Consider the following 19,125-nt stretch of genomic DNA (forward strand, 5'->3'; position numbering starts at 1 on the left):
TTTTTAAGAAATAACTCAAATTCAAACATTTTTGCCCTAAAAAGCTATCATTTAGTTTTTTTTACTCCTTTTTACTATAAAATAGAAAAAAACAGATTAATACTGCTAAACTAATAAGGTTAAATAATTAAAATTTAATTAAGTTTGATCCCTAGAAAAGTTTTACAATTTTGATTTAATTCTTATAAATTTTTTATTAAGATATAGTTTTTAATATTTTTTTATTATTTTGATTGGATTATTGAAATATAGTCAAGTATTATGTTTTGGTTGAACCACATTAGTTAAATAGATAATTTTTTTTAAAAAAATATAAACTATATTATAACAAAAAATTTACAAAAATGAAGTCAAAATTATATAATTTTTATGCAGACTAAACACTTAATTAAATTAATAATTAATCATTCACCTAAAATATTATAAATAAATTAATAAAACAATAATTTATCAAATATAAAATAATAGAAATATTAAATTATAACTTATAAAAAATTTTAAAATAAAATTTCCTTTATAAATCACGAAATAATGATAGCTTCACTTTTAGTTTAAATAAGTATTTTAAAAATAAAGACACTTTTAATAAAGATAAAATAAAATAAAATAAAAAGATGTGATAATTGTAATGAGTAATGTATTATAATAAAATTTTAAATAAATAGTAATATTATTGGATATTTATATGTTCTATATATAGAAAAATATATACACTTTATTTATATCATTTAAACATTAAAAATTACATACATGCACATTCTATTTGTATTATTCAAATAAATTTTATTTTTCTAAATACATGAAAAATTGATATTATATATCTTAATAATATATTTCAAAATTTAAAAGTTATATATAATAAAAATTTTATTTTAAATTAAATAGAATCTAAAATAAAAAATTATAAAACAAAAGACAATTTAAGTGATTTTATAATAATGAAAAATAAATTTATTACTTTTTAAAAATACAATGATGTAAAATTTTATTAATTAAATTAATAATTATTTGAGATTTTGTACGATAGAGATAATTAGGATTAAAATAAATTTTTTTATAAGAATTAAATAAGTTAAAGTCTTAAGCCTTTATGTATATAAAAAAATTTTAATAGTAAACTTACTCACTCAAGTCGGATCCGAATTAAATTAAATAAAAAATTTAATTATTATAAAGAGATTAATAAAATATTTAATCTTTAAATAAATAAAATAAAATAAATTTTGATCATATTTACAAAATAAAAAACTATTAAAAAAAGTCAACAAGCCTCTTAAAGAAACATAGCTTTCTATTTCATTTCTACGAAATTTCTGTGAAAATGAAGGGTTTCTCGGGAGTAAAAAATGGTGTGCTCTGTTCGTGAAAATGAATTTGCAACAAAAGAAATGATGGTGCTCATCCCCATTGCGAGATGGCTGATGCAGTCAAAGATATGGCCATTGGTGTGCTTTGTTTCATCTGTTGTTGGACTCATCTCTTACGCTCTGAGTTCCTCTTTCAACCATTTATTGGGAAAGTGGAGCTGGTGGAAGTTATCACTTTACACTGTTTTCAGTTTCATCATCTCCTTTACGGTATTGTTTACAAAGAAACGGCATAGCTCAACTACTCTGCGGCTGGAAGCTCATTTAGCATTTTTGGTTCTGATCATCACTTCTGTGTACTCGTTTTTCTTAGATAAATTGTTCAAGGGAAAATCAGATGCATATGGTTTAGTTTCCTTTGCCGCTTTTGCCATCATGTCTCTCTGTTTGTCAAGACAGATTCACTTGGGATTTGAGGTTGATCTGTTATATTTTTTCTGTGGAGCTCTATTAGTACAGTTGATGAAGGTAAAATTATGGTTAGTTACTATTGGAGCCATTTTCAGTTATTCCCTAGTCATTCTTCGTACTTCTTTGAATTCTCCACCTCTCAGTGGTCATCTTGTTGGTTCCTCTTTGGATGCAGTCCAAGTTCAAGGAGACCACTTAGCCATTGACGTCCATTCAGATTCACAAGATATCAGTGATGGCAGGGCCATTCAGGTGGATTCATTCCAAGCTATTAATATTGGCACGGCACAAGAAGCCAACACTGACAGTGCTTTTGTCAGTCCAGTTTCACAAGGAAATTTTGACAGTTCTCTTGTCATGCTAGAGTTCCTGAATTGTATAAATGCGTTTAAGAAGGAGAATCTGAAGCTTATCCACATGGTTTGCATGCATGCTGACCAGTGCTTTGAAGGGGAACACGACAGCCGTATGATGCCGCCAGTGCAACTCGACGTGAACTTGGTGATGGATTCATTGTCCTTAAGAATTATTAACAACTTTCGTGAAAACGTGAAGCTCATGGTGGGAGCTGGGTTTGAAGAGGAGTGCTGCCGCGTTTACAGCCATCTCCGGCAGGAGTTTCTAACAGAGTGCCTGTCGAGATTGGGATTGCAAGAGCTGATCAACATGGTGGACGTTGACATCAAGATGCTGAAGGTTGAGAGTTGGATTAAATATTGCAAGGTCGCTCTGAAGATACTATTTCCCAATGAAAGAAGACTCTGCGATCGCGTCTTTGAAGGTTTTTCTTCCGCTGCAGATGTCTCTTTCATGCAGATTTGCAGGTATTTTACCACTCCTATACTGAGTTTTGCTAATACCGTTGCAAATGGGAGCCATTCGCCGTATGATTCTTTCCGCGTCACTGGCAAAGTGTTTGAGACATGGAATAGCCTGCGGCCAGATTTTGAATCTCTGTTTCATGATCAGTACAATGTATCACTGAGAAACGAAGCGAACATGGTCTGGAAAAAATTGAGGGAAGCGAATGCGGGCATTTTTATGCAGTTGGAGAATCTTATTTACCATGATATGCAGCAGGTAACTGTTCCTCACGGCTTTCTCCATCCAGTTACCCGCCAAGTGATGAACTGCTTAAGCGATGTTCCCGTGTTTAAAGAAATTTCTCACCAAATTTTTGCAGAGAACACCATAGTTCCTAGCACAGAGGAGAACTCACCTTCAATTCGGGACCGGTTGGCTCAAATAGTAGAGCTTTTAGAGAGCAATTTGGCAGCTATATCCAAAGACTACACCAACCCTAGTTTGTTTTGTTTTTTCATGATGAATAACTTGAGATTCATACAGCTTAGGGTGGAAATTCATCCAATGCGAAGGATTCTAGGAAAAGATTGGGGAGAAAAGTACACGGGAAAAATCCAACGAAGCCTTCAACTTTATCAAAGAAGCTCATGGGATAAGGTGTTATACTTCTTGAACCTAGACAACATTGAGTCAGAAGAGCCTAATGTTATAGCTGAGTCAATGAAAGACAAGCTCAATTTGTTCTACCATCATTTTGATGAGATCTGCAGTGTTCAGTCTAAATGGTACGTCATTGATAACCATCTAAAGGAACAAATATTAATATTCCTAGGAAACATCTTGTTGCCAATATATGGAAAATTCATTGACAGGTTTCAGAATGTTCTTGGTAAGCAAGCTTACGACTATATTAAGTATGGAATGCTTCAGATTCAAGATCATCTCGACCATTTGTTTGTTGTAAACTAGCAATCTGGAAAGATTACGGTAATAGTGATGTAATGACTGTGTGGCCATGAACTACACCTGTGCGATTTATTTTATGTTTTACCAATAATTGCGCGCAATTCATGTAATGACTTTGCCTCCTATCATGTAGATGGAGCACTACTCCAATCCAATAGCAATTGCCTGCGTTTTGTGTTCAGAGTTAGCGTACCTTTTTCTCCTCGCAAAGGTGAAATCAAATTGACCATCACTGGTTATACATTAAATAGATTAAATAACCCGTTTAATATTTGAGACCTCAATCCAAGTGGAAAATCTGACTTAAAATCAAATTGTATTTTACTTTATTGTGCTAACGAATCAAGATTTTTTATAAGCTCATATTTTGATATATTTTATGATTTATATTTATATATTTAAACTCTAATTTATATATATTTACACTAATTATATTATTAATTATTACAATTTAACTGAGTTATTATCAGTATATTATAAAGATATTTTGTATAAAATTTAGATATTTTTAGTCCTTTGCTGTGTTATGTAAATCTGAATTTTGAATTTAAAATTTAATCTTAGATAAAAATTGAGATATAAAAATTTAAAATAATTATAATTGTGGATAAAATTGATTTAAAAAGATAGAGCTCAATCGACTGAAAATTCATGGCAAAACCTATATAAAGAGATCTTATGCTTCACATTTGACACTTCTAGTTCTCTACAGAGCTTTTCTCCCTTCTTAGTTCTAACCAAACTAATCTTTGAGAGTCATTGGAGACCATTGGTAAGGATAACGAGTTTTTCTTTGAAGTTTAAGCAAGTGATTGAGCGCCCTTCAAAGAACGAGAATTATTTTTGTCTTTTACCTTTCTGGATTTCTTTTGTGGTTATGAGTTTATTTATCACGTTCTTTATAATTTATTTTGTTGTGCGTAACTAAACCCATAGATAGAGTATATGACGGATCTTACTATAAACTTTATGTAATTTTTACTTTAATGTAGGTATTGATTTTTCTATAATGTTTTGTTTTTATTCTATTTAATTATATTATATATGTTAAGATTTGATCATCCTTAGCATTCTATAGTTAGTTGTATTGTAGGCGATCGTATCACGTGTAATTAACGGAACTATAGGATAAAATGAGATAAAGAGCTAGGTTAATCACATTTAATTCATTTCTTTCAACCGTTATTGAATTAACAAACTCAGAATTCTCATGCTTTCTCGCCCAATTATCTTGCATGATCATTAGGGATGTTTACTCAGAGAAAAGAATATTGACATTATATAATCATTGGGTGTTAATAAAACTAATTATGAGTGATTGACAAATATTTGGATACTATTACCAAGTTAAATTAATTAGAACATAGAGAAGTGTAGTAGGTAAATCCATAAGTCCTAATCTCATTTTATCTAATCTCTCTCATGCAGTTTATTATTATTCTTTTAATTTATTGTTAAAATTAAGCTCTATTTTTTATCCATTACAATTCTGATACGTTTAAACAATTAAATTAAATTATTTTTGGTATTTAAAAATAATCTCTGTGAGACGATAATTTGGAAACTCTTTTCAAAATTTTTTTTATTACTTTTTAATGGATACACTTGATCACGAATAATTTTTTAATTGGATCACAAAAATAGAGCACAATGGAATCCTTTCTTATTTTCTTGTTAAGGAATATATGGTCAATTATGTTCGATCAAAATTTTATATATAATTAGGAGGTTCAAATTCATAAACATTATACAATAATAAAGAAGAAATATTTTAAAATAAAAAATTAAAATTTAATTTAATATTAATATAAAAATAAAATTTAATCTAAAAAAATTACTTCATATGATAAAAATCATAACTAACACATAAAAATCCTTTCATTTGAAAAATTACCTAAAATCACTCTCCAATTAATACTCAAATTTATTCTAATTTTAAATTAAAAAATAAAATGCTTAATATACTAAAATCACTTAAAATGATGAAATCAGAACAAATTCTTGAAAATGCTCTTATAAAAAAGTAGAACTCACAATTATTACAGAGATTGATATAAAAAACTGAAAATTTAATTTATTATTAAATTAAAAAAATAAATGCTTAATCTAAAATAAACACTTAGAATGATAAAAATCAAAATAAACTCTTAGCACTTTCATTTAAGAAATTACTTAAAAACACTTTCTTTTCTTGGCTAAGAGATAGTATGCCTGCTGCTTAAGTAGCTACAATTTTCAGAAACCTCAATATTTCGTAAAATTTTATCTTTCTGCGATAGTCCAAATTTGCAGCTATTAAGATTCTAATTTTGGTGTTAGTAGAAATTGACAGTGACAGTCAGTTATTGCAAAAATAAGCTAGCTATATGTATTTGCTTTTCAAATCAAAACAGTTTTGTATTCTATTAATATATTCCGCGGAAGAAAATGCAAAACTGCGGCTGCATGTACAACAAAAGAAGAAAAAAAAAAGGTGCAAACATCTAAAAATCACCCCCAAAAAATTGTCAGGAACAATTCATAATTCATAACCTACAGCAGCAGAATCTTGTTCGTTAGCAGAAAGTGAACTCTGGAAATATTTGGTGGGTCAACAATTCTAGAAGTTTGCCATGTATGAGACCCATTTTGGGTTCATGTTACTTGTTTATTTAATGCTCTCACTAATAACAACAAATGCTTCATCAAAATACCTGGTAAAGAGAAGTGTTATAAAGGACCCATTTACTATACATTTAGCATAACAATGTAGAATGCATACTATCAAATCTATGAAAACATTCTTCCATTTATTCTTAAGATCATGTTCAATTTATTTATTTTAACATGAATTTTTTTCCAACACATTGAATTTTGATCAATATAAGGCCCCACATAATCATGTTAGTCCCCCTGATAAAGGAAATCACAAGCAGCTTTGGAGCAAACTTTTAGAAACACAAAATTATATAAATCGGGCATCATTTATTTTTACCAAGGAAGACAACCTTTTTATTAACTGATTGAAAATTTTCTCAATAATATTTCAGACTTGAACACAAATTGCCAGCATGAATCCTTATTAGACCAGCTATAAGTATCCAAGTCAAATTCTAAGAAAACTACTAGAAACTAAGAGAGTTTATTCAAGTAATATGAAGAAAGATTCAAATAGTTTGATACTATTGAACGTATGTATTAGCAGTTGCCTTATCATTTTATTTTTTTTGCTAGTTGTTCAAGCAAGTTTTTAGAACTGTTTCTTTATTTTTCAGTTACTCATTTGCAGTTAATGTTAGTGGCTATAATTTAGAAAGTTTGTTGCGGTTTTATTCAGAAATGTGTGTTCCTCTTCCTTTAATTTTGTGAGTTACGTTTATCATTTCTAGCGGATAGCAAAAAACTAATCATTGAAAGATTATTCATAGATTTTTTTTCCTTCTAGGTTTTTGTTTAAATGAGTTAGAAGATAATACCTTCTGTTTCTTTGATTGATGAAATGAATCTTCTTGTTCATCTTCATGCTCAACAAGGCCATCAACTTCAGTTTTTCTTCCACTTGATTCCAACTCATAAATATCCCTGCTTCTCTTCATGTTATCTCCCAACTCCGATTCAAATCCCAATTGTTCAACGAAATTGAGATATTCTGAACCATATATTTGGCAGATCCCACACTCTTTAATCATCATATTCATCTTATCCTCAGTTTCAACGAAGAATTTAAATGAAAGCTGTAAGTTATAAGCAGTGTACTGATCATTGGTTCTGCTTTCCACAATTGTATTCATCTCAAGACAAAAATTTTCATCATACCACAAGTACACGTGATCTGATACCAATCCTGTTGCAAAAGAGCACATACTTGTGTTGATGATCCTTTCATCACTTTCCAAGTAGCATTCACATCCAATCTTCCAATTGCAATTATTTTCATTTGAGGAGGATGGAGGAAGAATGAGGCAGAAAATGAAACCACATAAGTTGCACTGAGGAGAATGCAAAAGTTCAACGGTTATCGATGCCTTTGTTGACCGATAATTGAACCAGTCTGGAACTCTACTTCCTGGGAAAATAACAGTTGGTGGATGATGATAAGAAGACATAAACTCTGATTTGAAATAGTAACAGGGTTCACTCCTCTCTATTTTTGCTGATACATGAACATATGCTACCTCCTTTATTCTGACATGAGCATCTGTCATGATAACATTGAGGGAATGTTCATTCAATTTAACACAATTTTTGAAGGAAATGAACAACTTGTGCTCTTGCAGTAGTTCATCAATAACAGGAGAGGCAAACACTATCTCCAAGCATGGACAATTGGTGGCATCCAACACTTCAATGGATTCTGGGAGCTCTGGTAGAGACTGAAGCCTCCTGCATTTGCACAAGTCAAGAGATTCTAGGTGGGAAAGTAGCTTGACACTAGTAGGCAAGTTCCCCACATTGCTTCCACTAAGTGATAAATAATACAATGATGATAACAGAGAGATGTTATCAGGGAGTTCAGTTAAGTTACAACAATTATCAAGACACAAGTATCCTAAAGAACGTAGGCCATCAAACAGAAAATGCAGATTTGATGTGTCAAGCTGTCTGCAATCAGAAAGTACCAAGCGGCCAAGAGATCTCAGACTCGCGAACTCATTTGGAAGACTCCTAAGACATCCACAGCAACTTAGCTCCAAGTTTATAAGATTACCAAGATGCTTAATTGATGATGGCAATTCATTAATAGCAGTACTTCTTAAATCCAAATATGTCATTTCTTCAGATGTCACTGAAAATTCCTTTAGACTTGAGCAGCCATAAAGCTCAAGAATTCTGAGAGATCTTAATGGGTCATTGCTTAGAAGTCTTTTAAGCTTTTTGCACCTAACCATGTTTAAATTGACAAGCCTTCTGAGAGATAAAATTGATGGGTGAACATGAGGCAGCCTTACACACCCAGATAAGTTTACATTTTGAAGATTTGATGCCATAGAGAAATCTGGAAGCTCAATCAAATGTTCAGAGCCACTAAGGTCAATTTTCAGTAAATTCTCAACATTCTGTAACAGATCAAAGAAACATCATGAGGGATACAATGTTTTAATTTAAAAATTGAAAAATTCAATTTATATATAAATTTTATACATATATTTATATATATATAAATTATATACATATATTTATATATACCTGGACTCCATTCCATAGTTTTTCAACCCGACTGTTTGGCATGGAAATCTCAACCAGTTTCTCAGGACAAAAGGCTGATGGTAGTGACTCCAAAGGATATCCACTCCAATGGAGGTACCGTAATCTATTAGACAATGACTCAAGACCAGTGGGAAGGTAAACATTACATCTCTCCCCCAAACGAGAGTAGAACTTGAGAAATCTTAGTTTATTCATTTGTCGGAAAACGTCAGAGCTCAAGTTCATACCTCTAGTTCGTGAGACATCAATGCTTATACCTTCAATTGAATTAGTGCCCTGGCAAATGAAATTTAAGAATAGTTGTAAGTACATGGAACAATCTAAGTGTATTTTTGAAAAGATATTCAATTTATAATGGAAGTTGGTGATGGTTTATCTCACAGTGTTATTTGTTAACACATCATAGACTTCCTCATGATGACACAACCGACTGCGTCTCTCTGGGTTTTTAATAGATTCTTGACGAACAATTTCCCAGCCCATTTCCTGTATCAATGCATGCATTTGCAATTCATTGTTATTTGAAATAGTAACGAGAGCTTTTTCCAAAAGGGTTTCTATTCCAACTCCGGCATAGAAGTCACAGGCATCTAGTAGGCTTGTCACATATTTTCTATCCTCTCCTTTCAAAAAGCAAGCAATGTCCAAAAATATGTCTTTCTCTGTATCATCTAAGCTATCATAACTCAGTCTCAATAAATTCTGAATTTCTGTATTGGGAATTTTCTTGAGTTTTGTCAGTGCACTTTCCCATATTTCTTCACTTTTGGAGCGAAAAAACAAACCTAGAACTTTTAAAGCTAATGGAATGCCATCTGCATAAATAACCACTCTTTCTGATAGCTGTTCAAAACCAATATCTGGGTGGTCTTTGTTGAATGCATTTAAACTGAAAAGCTGAAGAGATTCATCGAAGTTCAATGGTTTCACCTCACATATTTCATTCGCTCCCCTAAGCACTTGCTTATCTCTAGTTGTAATAACCACTCTACTACCAGGTCCCAAGCTAGTTAGTTCTCCAACTAGATAATCTAGCTGCTCTAGAGTTCTTAGATCATCTAGCACAAGAAGAACTTTTTTTTTACCAAGCCTGCTCTTACAAAAATTTTCTCCTTCTAGTAAAGCAGACACAAGTTTATTGTGTAGATAAGTCAATCCATGCTTGTCTGAGTCATCTCCAACATTTTCCAAGAAACAGCATCCTTCGAATTGAGAGGAGCAATTGGCAAATATAGCTGTAGCAACGGTTGTCTTACCGATGCCACCCATACCCCAAATTCCTATCACTCGAACTTCTCTTGACTCAGTTCTCAGCAATGATTCAATACATGCATAATTTTTTTCAATTCCGACGAGGCCAGTAGATTTGCTTGGATGTTTATTTTGCAGTTTTCCCGAAACATCTTGTACAATGTCGTCCACGAGTTCAGATTCCAGCCTAGTAAATAATAATAAGAAGAAAGTACACAAAATTAAAGCAACAAAGTATAAAAAAAAATAAAAAATATTATGTCAAATCTTAATTTTCCTCACACATCAACGATCCTAAACATTAGAACCGTCCCATCAATTGAATCGAACTTGGTGGATGATAAGACAATCCGACTTAAATCTTTACCCAAGTTACTTTTATTTCAGCTCCTGGATCCAGATATATTCATGTTGTCCATAGAAGTTGGAAGCTAGTACTATTTTTACTTAGGTGACAATAAACTTACTTAAGAAAAATGAAAAAAATGATGAATTTTTTTAGCAATATTAGTTTAAACTAATTTTTTTATTTAAGCAAATTTTATTAGTTTAAGTAAATTTTAAAATTTTCTTTAAATTTTTTCATCTCTTTCTTCTTTACTTCTAGCACTTTTTCCTCAACTTCTATCTTTAATCCTCCTCCTATTTTCATACTCAATTTTTCTTTTTCTTCTATCGCATACCCAACTCTTCTCTCTTTCTTTCTTTCTATATTTTACTCTTTTACCTTCCTCTCTTCTATCATTCCCCTCTTCTCCTACACCCAATTCCCTTTTTCTCACAAAATTTACTTAAACCAAGATTAAGCAAATACACAAAATTCATTTAAATTAAAAAAAATTACTTAAACTAACTTTACATAAACAAATTTTATTGTTTTCTTTATTTTTGTCTAAACAATTTATTTTCACTTAAATAAAAATGAACTGGATACAACAAGGAAATAATTCAAATCCTTTTAGAGGTGTTTATTTCAACACTTTACTTTTCAATACTTTACTTCAAAATTCAAAAACTTCGTCACAACCAGCGTCACCATTTCTATCGCATGCTACACCACGCAAGAATGGTGAGTACAGTGTCAACTGACAAAGACTCACTCTGACTCAATTTCTGCTATTCATTTTAAATACCCGCTTTCTCTTTTTATCACATTATATATCCTATTTACTTTTTTTTTTCTTCTATTTCTCATGTGTAATTAAAGTTTATTGTAAAATTTCGGTGTGAAAATAATATTATTCTTTTCTTAAAGTAAAAACAAGAGAAATATTAAAACTGGAGCATAATTATAAAAAAAAAATTATTAAATTAGGAAATCACGTGATTTTTATAAATTTTAAGAAATTTTAATTAATAAATAAAAATACATTTAAAAGTGCATTAAAACTGTGATATTAACATTTCTCGTGTTTAAATCGTAACTTGGACACTTAAATTTTGTAAAATAGAGAGAGTAGGGAGTTACATATATTGACGAGAGTCCCATCCAGCCAAAGTGGCTGCTTGAGTCAGAGCAAGTCGCCACTGGTTCACCTTCTCCATGCTGTGCTTGGGATCACGCGCATGCTCCTCAATCGCAATCATATAACTCCCAGACTGCTTCCTTACATGCGACGGGTCTACGTTGTAGAACACAGGTATCACAATCTGGCCCCACTTTGTGCGCTGCTTCATTATGTGGGTGAGCTCATCTAAGCACCACGACGACGATGCGTAGTTTTCCGAGAATATCACCAGCGAGACATACGAATTTTCGATTGCCTTCGTGAGTGCTTCAGAGATCTGGTCACCCTTCCCAAGTGTGAAATCAATGTAGGTTATGATCTTGCTCCGACACAGAGCGGCATAAAGATGGCTGGTGAAGTTGCTGCGTGTATCCACTCCTCTGAAGCTTATGAATACGTCATTTTCCCTCAGAGAAGAAGAAGTTCCACCTGCTGCAGCATCTCTGTGCAACATGATTAGCTTTTTTGAGTCCAAAGGAAAAGCACCGTTACTGCGACATTAAGAGGCTCTAAACGAGCGTTCCTTCTAACACTACTGAGATCGAGCAGAAGCTCGTTTGACGTAATAGAACGTCTAATCCAGACACCCGCTACTTCTCCGCGTGTATCTTTCCGGAAGAAAAGGTTAATAGCATATAGCACTTTCGGCGAAGTAGCCTGAATTTTATTCTTCGTATAAAAGTACTCCGTCTTGTTTATAATATTATAAAAAATAAATGGTAAGTTGAAAAGTATTAATTGTTAAATTTTTATTTTTATTTTTTATTAGTGTTATTAAATATATAAATTATTAATTATATTATTTAATATTATAAATATTTTTAAAATAAAATTTATATTTATAAAAAATATAATACATATAATTACTTTTTTTTAGTTTTAATGATTTAATTTTTTGTTTTTTATAAAAAGAATTAAAAAGAATAATAAATAATATTAATTATAAAAAATATTTTCTTATTTTAAATTTTTTATATTATTATTTAAAATTAAATAAATACATTAAAAACTTATTTTAATTTTTTTAAAATAACTAATTTTTTTCATAAGAAAAGGCTCATACAAATGATTTTTTTTAAGAGATAACCGTTTTTTAAATAAAGTACAAAAGAATTAGAAAAAAAGTATTTTTTATAAATTAGGTAAAATACTCGTATGAATACTCATTGAATGTTTAATTAAAAATATATTATATTTAAAAGTTTCTAATAAAATTTAAAATTTACTATGCATCTCGCCAAAAAAAATAAATTAATATGCATCATTATACCTTTTAAACGTTGAAATGATGTAATATATATAGTTGTAAATAAAAATATACGTGGGACGGTAGGGATAAAGCAAAAATATGCATATAGTATTAAATTAAATGATAAAAAAATGTCAAATATCTTAAACTAAAGATATTTTTCACACAAATAAAAAATTCATAATATCATCACATTCAAAATTTGTATATAATTTTTTAACCTAAACTAATATCTAATATAAAAAGACAACATAACAATTTATTTTATATGTAAAAAAAAAATATTAAAAAATACCTATGATGTTGTTTTTTTATTCAAATACTTGTAGTAAATAAATTTAATTTAATATATTTATATATGTATATATATATAATAAAATGATAAATAAAAATTGTAAAGATAAAATTATTTTTTTAAGCATTAAAATTTTATTAAAGATAAAAATAAAGTATAAGAACTTTAATCTATTACATCTTTTAAAAAATATAATAATACATGTCAAGGAATCATTGATCCAATTACATATATAATTGAGTTTTTCAAAGGCTTTATAGTGAGTTATTTTTAACAATGATATTTAATATAATTAAGCATTTCACTAACATTTAGCATACAATTATTAAAAATATTATATCTATGAAGCTAAATTGTCCATATTACTTATTGTAAACTACACAATTGTAACTTCTCTCCATTTTTTCTTTCCACATCAAATCTTATACATGCTCAGTAATATTTCGTGTAAATTTTTAAGTAAGTATATATTGACACAAAATCATTAGGACATTGTATATCAAAGTCTCATATATAGAAATACCACAATGCAAAAAAAGAAAGAAAGTGCATATCCTCATTTTTGGTATCACACAACTCACAAGCTTCTGATGGAATTATTAATTTGAATTTGGTTAAATTCCTCTAGAACTCGATTAAACAATAGACATCGCACAAATATCACAACTTTTCTCGGTGCACTAACTTTTTAAATTTTGCGTAAAGCTTGCACTAGACATAGCTCTAAAATGTTACCTGTAGTGAAAAAATTATAAATGTAATGATTAAGCGAATTGTTATTACTATCAAACTTACACGTCAACATATTATTCATATTTTCTCTTGGTCTCTTATCTTCTATAATATTGCACAACTGTTGCTGAAAATCTTCCTTCCATGAAAATAAATTGTCCTCTACGAAAAAAATTTCACACCTATTGACTTGCTTACAAACTCATACCACGTTCCTCTACCAATTTAAAATATCATGAGTCAACTCTAAAAAAAACTAAATTATCATCACATGATTTATATTGCACCCATAACACATTAAAGCACAACAAATTTAAGAACTTCAATCTTCTTCAAACTCATTTACCTAACAAGCTTTAATTAAACTATTCCATATTTTTTTATCCCTAAATCGCTCTCATTCTTTGGCATACTCTTTTCTATTTAATTTAAGTTATTTGTTATGATTCCTTCATGCCACTCTAAAAAAATTAATATTAAATCTTTACTACATCCTTAATAACACCTGATATTATTCTAAATAAAATAAAATAAAATAAAATAATGTAATAGAATACTATTTAGAATGACATAAGTGTTAATCTTCCCCTAATGTAAAGATAAAATTGTTAACATACACAAATTATATTGACAAGAAATTAATTTATTAATTGAAATATAGATTACAATAATTAAAAATAAGATTGTATATTTAAATTGAAATTAACTCATAATAACTTACATAAATTAAAAATTATATATATAAATGAAAAATACGTGTTTTTTTATTATTAACTTATATGTAATATATATATATATATATATATATATATATATTGTGGGTTAAAATTTATTATTTTTAAGCACACTATAATTTATTTAAAAATATAATGAAATTATATTTTTTTATTATTAATCCTATAATAAATAATATTTTAAATTAGTCATAAGTTTTATTAATATAAATTTTATATATTTGAAAAATAATTTTAAATTTAGTCAATAAAAAAGTTATGCTTATTCTATTTAGAGTTTAAGATTTTGAGTTTAGAGTTTAATGGTATTTGTTTGACTTTCTATTCCTTGAAAACACAATTATTTCAAAACTACAGTGTGTAATTTTGGAAGATTGGATCCATATTTCTTAATACAAAAAAATAACAACATATTTTTATGATTGGTGTTTTTAGAAAAAATTAAAATAATTTTTAAGATGTAATCTATTTATAAAATAATTTTTAAACTAATAAAAAAAAGTATATTAAAAATATTTTAAATGAATGTATTAGTAATGTTTCTCTTTTTAATAATTAACTCCCAGCAAGACAGACTATATATGCTTATACTAGCATGCCTTTGAAAAAGTTTTAATTTGCTAATAAATAAATGAAATAATTTTTTATAAGTTAAAATTAATTTATATATATATATATATATATTATTTTCCATGCAAATATTTTTATTTTTCTTAATTATATATTTGTCATTTTAAAATACTAAAAAAATTATATATTTTTATTTATTTAATAATACTTTTATTATGAAATTATCGTGTCTTATTATTTCTGTCCTGTAATGAGTTAAAAAATATCAAAATATTTTTATTACATTTTTATTTATAATTTATACTTTTTAAATATTTTTATAAAAATAATTAGTTTTAAAAAATATAATTTTAATATTTTTATAAAAAATATATCACATTTTTAATAAAAAAGTATATTTAAAAATCTATGATTCTTTGAAAATAAAAAAAATATTTATTTAAAAAACTTATAAAAATATTTTATTTATTTTATAAAATATATTTTAAATTTTTGTAATTCATTTCTTATTATAATATTTACCTAATAATAAATTTAATCATTAAAAAATTGAATAAAATTATTATAATTTAAGATCAAATTTTAATATCATACGTAAATAAATATATTATTGTTAATATATATTAAAAATTAAAAATTTTAAGTAAAAATCATTTTAAAAAAATTATACTAATTTTGATAAAAGAATAATAGTCATTTTTAAGTAATTTCTATTTTATTTTATTATTTTCAATTTATTTTAAACAAAAATTGTAATGTAATATTATTTATTTTGATATATATTATATAAGATAAAATAAAAATTATTTTTCTGTTACCGTATCATATTTACTTTTTATTTATTTATCTTATTATTTCCTATTCACCAAATGGTCTATTCCAACTATCAAAAGTGAGTTTTATTTTCGCTCTCCTAGGTCATTAGTAAAGATTAAGAGCTAAGATAGTAAACTAAGCGAGTTAATGTATACAAGTAATCAAGTAAGACAAATACGATAATAACAGCAGGAAGATGGATATAACTTTCAGGATCTCAACCATTGAATTTGAAAAACAAAAAATATTTAAAAAGTAACAAATATAAGAATAAATGGTTATAGTTGAAACTAAAAATCTGGTACGATGAAAAATTCACTCCACTGTTAGACAAGTCATGGGCCTGAAGTATAATGAGACTTCTAAGCACAGTAGAGTATTTAGGGTGTTTCTGCACACCGTTCAAATCAAATTTAAAGTGAGGTTCCGGAGAAATTTTTCTATTTATAAAAAATTTGTCAAGTTATGAGTAGCGTTAAGGTCTTTTTCGAAATATAGGGTTGAAGCATGTATCCTATCACCTCCTCGGGTGGTCGAGTCCTTTCTACCTATGATAAGTTTAAAAAATTTGAAGGCAATCTCTTAGAATATAAGAGGGGCGAAAAACATTAGAGGTAGATGTTATTTGCATGAGATGGTGAACAAGTATGATCCAAGTTTATTGGTGAGTTCTGAAACTCATGCTCAGTTTGATACCACAAAAAGTATTGGGACAACTTGGGCTACTCTTCTTTTGCGGTTAAAGAAGCACATGGTCAATCCAGCGGACTATGGTGCTTATGCTAGAAGAATAGCTCATGGAACGTGCAAGTGTTTGATTGCTTTCACCAACCAATAAGTATTCAAATTTCCTGTGCCAATGAATCCTGGATGCTAAGCGGTGTATATGGGAGTTCGATTCCTACCACTAGAGACAAATTGTGGAAAAGACTGGTGGAGTCGAGGAGGAGCATTATTATACCTTGGCTCATCATTAGGGATTTCAATGAAATTCTCTTACCTTCAGAGCAACAAGGATGTCATTTTCCCTTCTCTCGTGCCAATGTTTTTGCTAATTGCTTGGACGGGTGTAATCTTGTGGACATTTATACGGTTGGAGGTAGTTTACATGGGATAGAATGCCTAAAATGGATCCTATATGGCTTATGTGACAGTGTTTGGGGGGTTGCTTTTCCCGTGGCCTATATTGAAAATTTGCCCAGGTTGCATTCTGACCATAATCCTTTGCTCCTTAGAATGGAAGATGGGACAAGATAGGCGGTCCCTCAGCCTTTTCGATTCCAAGCCGCTTGGCTCTCTGATGACCAGTATTCCAACCTAGTGTCTACCACTTGGAATGATTGTGACCATGTCATGTGTGCTCTCAAAGCTGTAAGAGATGCTTCACAGTTGTTTAACTTTACTTGTAATTTCTTTTTGGAAACAGTTTCCAAAACAAGTGTATCCTTGAGGGTAGAATCTGTGGCATTCAGAGAAGCCTGGAGAACAAATTTTCTCATTCATGTTGGAACCTTTGTCGAAAATTTAAATGAGTTTTGATTATAGAAATTATTAGAATAAATAAATTATTATATATTTATAAATAACTTTATTTGTGATTTATTTTTAGATTAATAAGTAGAATTAGAATTAATTTTGAGTTATGATTTTTTTATATTTAAAGCTTATTAATATGAATAAAAGTGAGTTTCAACTTTCAAGTTTATAGTCTTCTCATTTTTTTTTAGTTCTAACATTTGGTAATCAAAGCTTTATTAGTTCCATCAAACACCTAAACAATTACATTGGGAATTGAAAATGCAATATGATAACTTAGTCATAACACTACCAGTTTTTTAGAGTGAGAACTATCACCTATTGGCAATTAGAAGAGGAGGAGCAATTATTTGTAGTAACCTGTTTTGCCACCAGCAACAATGATGAAAGTTGGTTAATTGACAGTGGATGCTCACATTATATGACCTATGACGAAGAATTATTCAAAGAGTTGGATCGAACCATGGTTTCAAAAGTTAGAATTGGCAATGGAGAGTGTATAAAAACTTATTCGGTAGGCAAGTGTACTCATTAGAAAGTAATAAAGAGGTTTTTAATCTATTGTTCCATTTAGACTTCGAGTTTTGCTATTCTTTTGTCAGAGCTATGTATATATTGCATCATTTGTTCTTAAAAATTAGATTAAAATCTGGGAGCTTCTTTTCTTTTTACCTTTTCTCCTTGATTCTGCACATGAGAAGGGCGATAAAGTGCATTCTGGTTCCCTTGGTAGCTTCCCTAAGGGGTTGTGTTGCTATTATGCCACCCTAAGTTGTAATTATTACTTATAAAGTTTACCTCTTCTTGATCAAATTATGGACTTGCATGGGACTTTGTGGGTTGGTTTTAAACGCTCATTAGAGTTTCTAATTGCCTTACAAGGGCTACCATTTGATTCATCAGTGGGTTGCTGCCATTTGATGTTGTAAGAATCAGCTGTGTGCCACTAGAAGCTGGCAAATGCCATCTCGTCAATCAGCTTATATGCTTCATCTGAATATTTTTTTTATAAGAGATTCTCTTGTTGCAGCATCAATAGTAGCCCTATTGGTAATAGATAGGCCACTATAGAAGATCTGCACATGTCTCCACATTAGAAAATCATGGTGTGGACATCTCCTTAAAAACTTTCCAAATTGCTTTCATGCCTCAAACAGAGATTTTGCTTTGTTTTGCTGGAAACAACTTATCTTTGTCATGAGTTCGAGGACCTTGAAGGGGAAAAATACTTTTCCAAGAATTGTTAAGTGAGGTCCTCCCAGGTTATAATGGAATTTGTTGGGAGTGAAGCAAACTATGTGTTCACCTTTTCTGATACTGAAAAAGGGAAAAGACAAAGTTGGATGACATTGCTGGAGATTCTGTTGTATTTAATGGTGTCGGTCAATCGGAGAAACTTTGTTAGGTAGAGATTAGGATCTTCATTGGGCATGCCTCCAAATTGGATGGAGTTCTTTACCATGGTTATCAATGTTGGCTTCAATTCAAAATTATTGGCTTCCACGTTGGGAGTGGTGATGCTTTTTGGAGTGCCCCTAGCAGTGAATGTTATGTAATTTTGAATTGGTCTTCTTCTTTCTACCATTCTTTGTTCTCTCACTTCTTTCCTCTGTCTACACATTATTTTTTCGATTTTTGGGTCAAACAAGCAGTAGAACACTTGGAGCGAGTGAGCACAACTAGGGTTTATAAAATAAAT

General features: G+C 29.5%; 2 protein-coding genes across 2 annotated transcripts; one reads left to right on the forward strand and one right to left on the reverse strand.

Moving 5' to 3' along the window:
• Positions 1-1,295: 1,295 nt before the first annotated feature.
• Positions 1,296-3,720, forward strand: LOC113848281 (exocyst complex component EXO70B1-like). The gene has a single exon (XM_027477736.1). The coding sequence runs from the start codon at positions 1,347-1,349 to the stop codon at positions 3,549-3,551; it is 2,205 nt and encodes a 734-aa protein (XP_027333537.1). The 5' UTR covers positions 1,296-1,346; the 3' UTR covers positions 3,552-3,720.
• A 2,541-nt stretch (positions 3,721-6,261) lies between these two features.
• On the reverse strand, positions 6,262-12,070 carry LOC113847747 (disease resistance-like protein DSC1). The gene is made up of 4 exons (XM_027477010.1): positions 11,455-12,070; positions 9,117-10,173; positions 8,715-9,011; positions 6,262-8,584 (listed from the first exon to the last, which is right to left on the reverse strand). The coding sequence occupies exons 1-4, from the start codon at positions 11,946-11,948 to the stop codon at positions 6,950-6,952; spliced, it is 3,483 nt and encodes a 1,160-aa protein (XP_027332811.1). The 5' UTR covers positions 11,949-12,070; the 3' UTR covers positions 6,262-6,949.
• Between the last annotated feature and the right edge of the window lie 7,055 nt (positions 12,071-19,125).

Source organism: Abrus precatorius, unplaced genomic scaffold (genome assembly GCF_003935025.1).
Source record: "Abrus precatorius isolate BTA unplaced genomic scaffold, Abrus_2018 Scaffold8, whole genome shotgun sequence".
NCBI classification, from domain to species: domain Eukaryota; kingdom Viridiplantae; phylum Streptophyta; class Magnoliopsida; order Fabales; family Fabaceae; genus Abrus; species Abrus precatorius.

Bases quoted from the DNA above. Each gene is read 5' to 3' on its own strand.
- LOC113848281 (XM_027477736.1), top strand. From the start codon at position 1,347: ATGGTGTGCTCTGTTCGTGAAAATGAATTTGCAACAAAAGAAATGATG.
- LOC113847747 (XM_027477010.1), bottom strand. From the start codon at position 11,948: ATGTTGCACAGAGATGCTGCAGCAGGTGGAACTTCTTCTTCTCTGAGG. The intron at 9,012-9,116 runs GTGAGATAAACC...TTCATTTGCCAG, and splicing joins ATGTGTTAACAAATAACACT to GGCACTAATTCAATTGAAGG. The intron at 8,585-8,714 runs GTATATATAAAT...GATCTGTTACAG, and splicing joins AACTATGGAATGGAGTCCAG to AATGTTGAGAATTTACTGAA.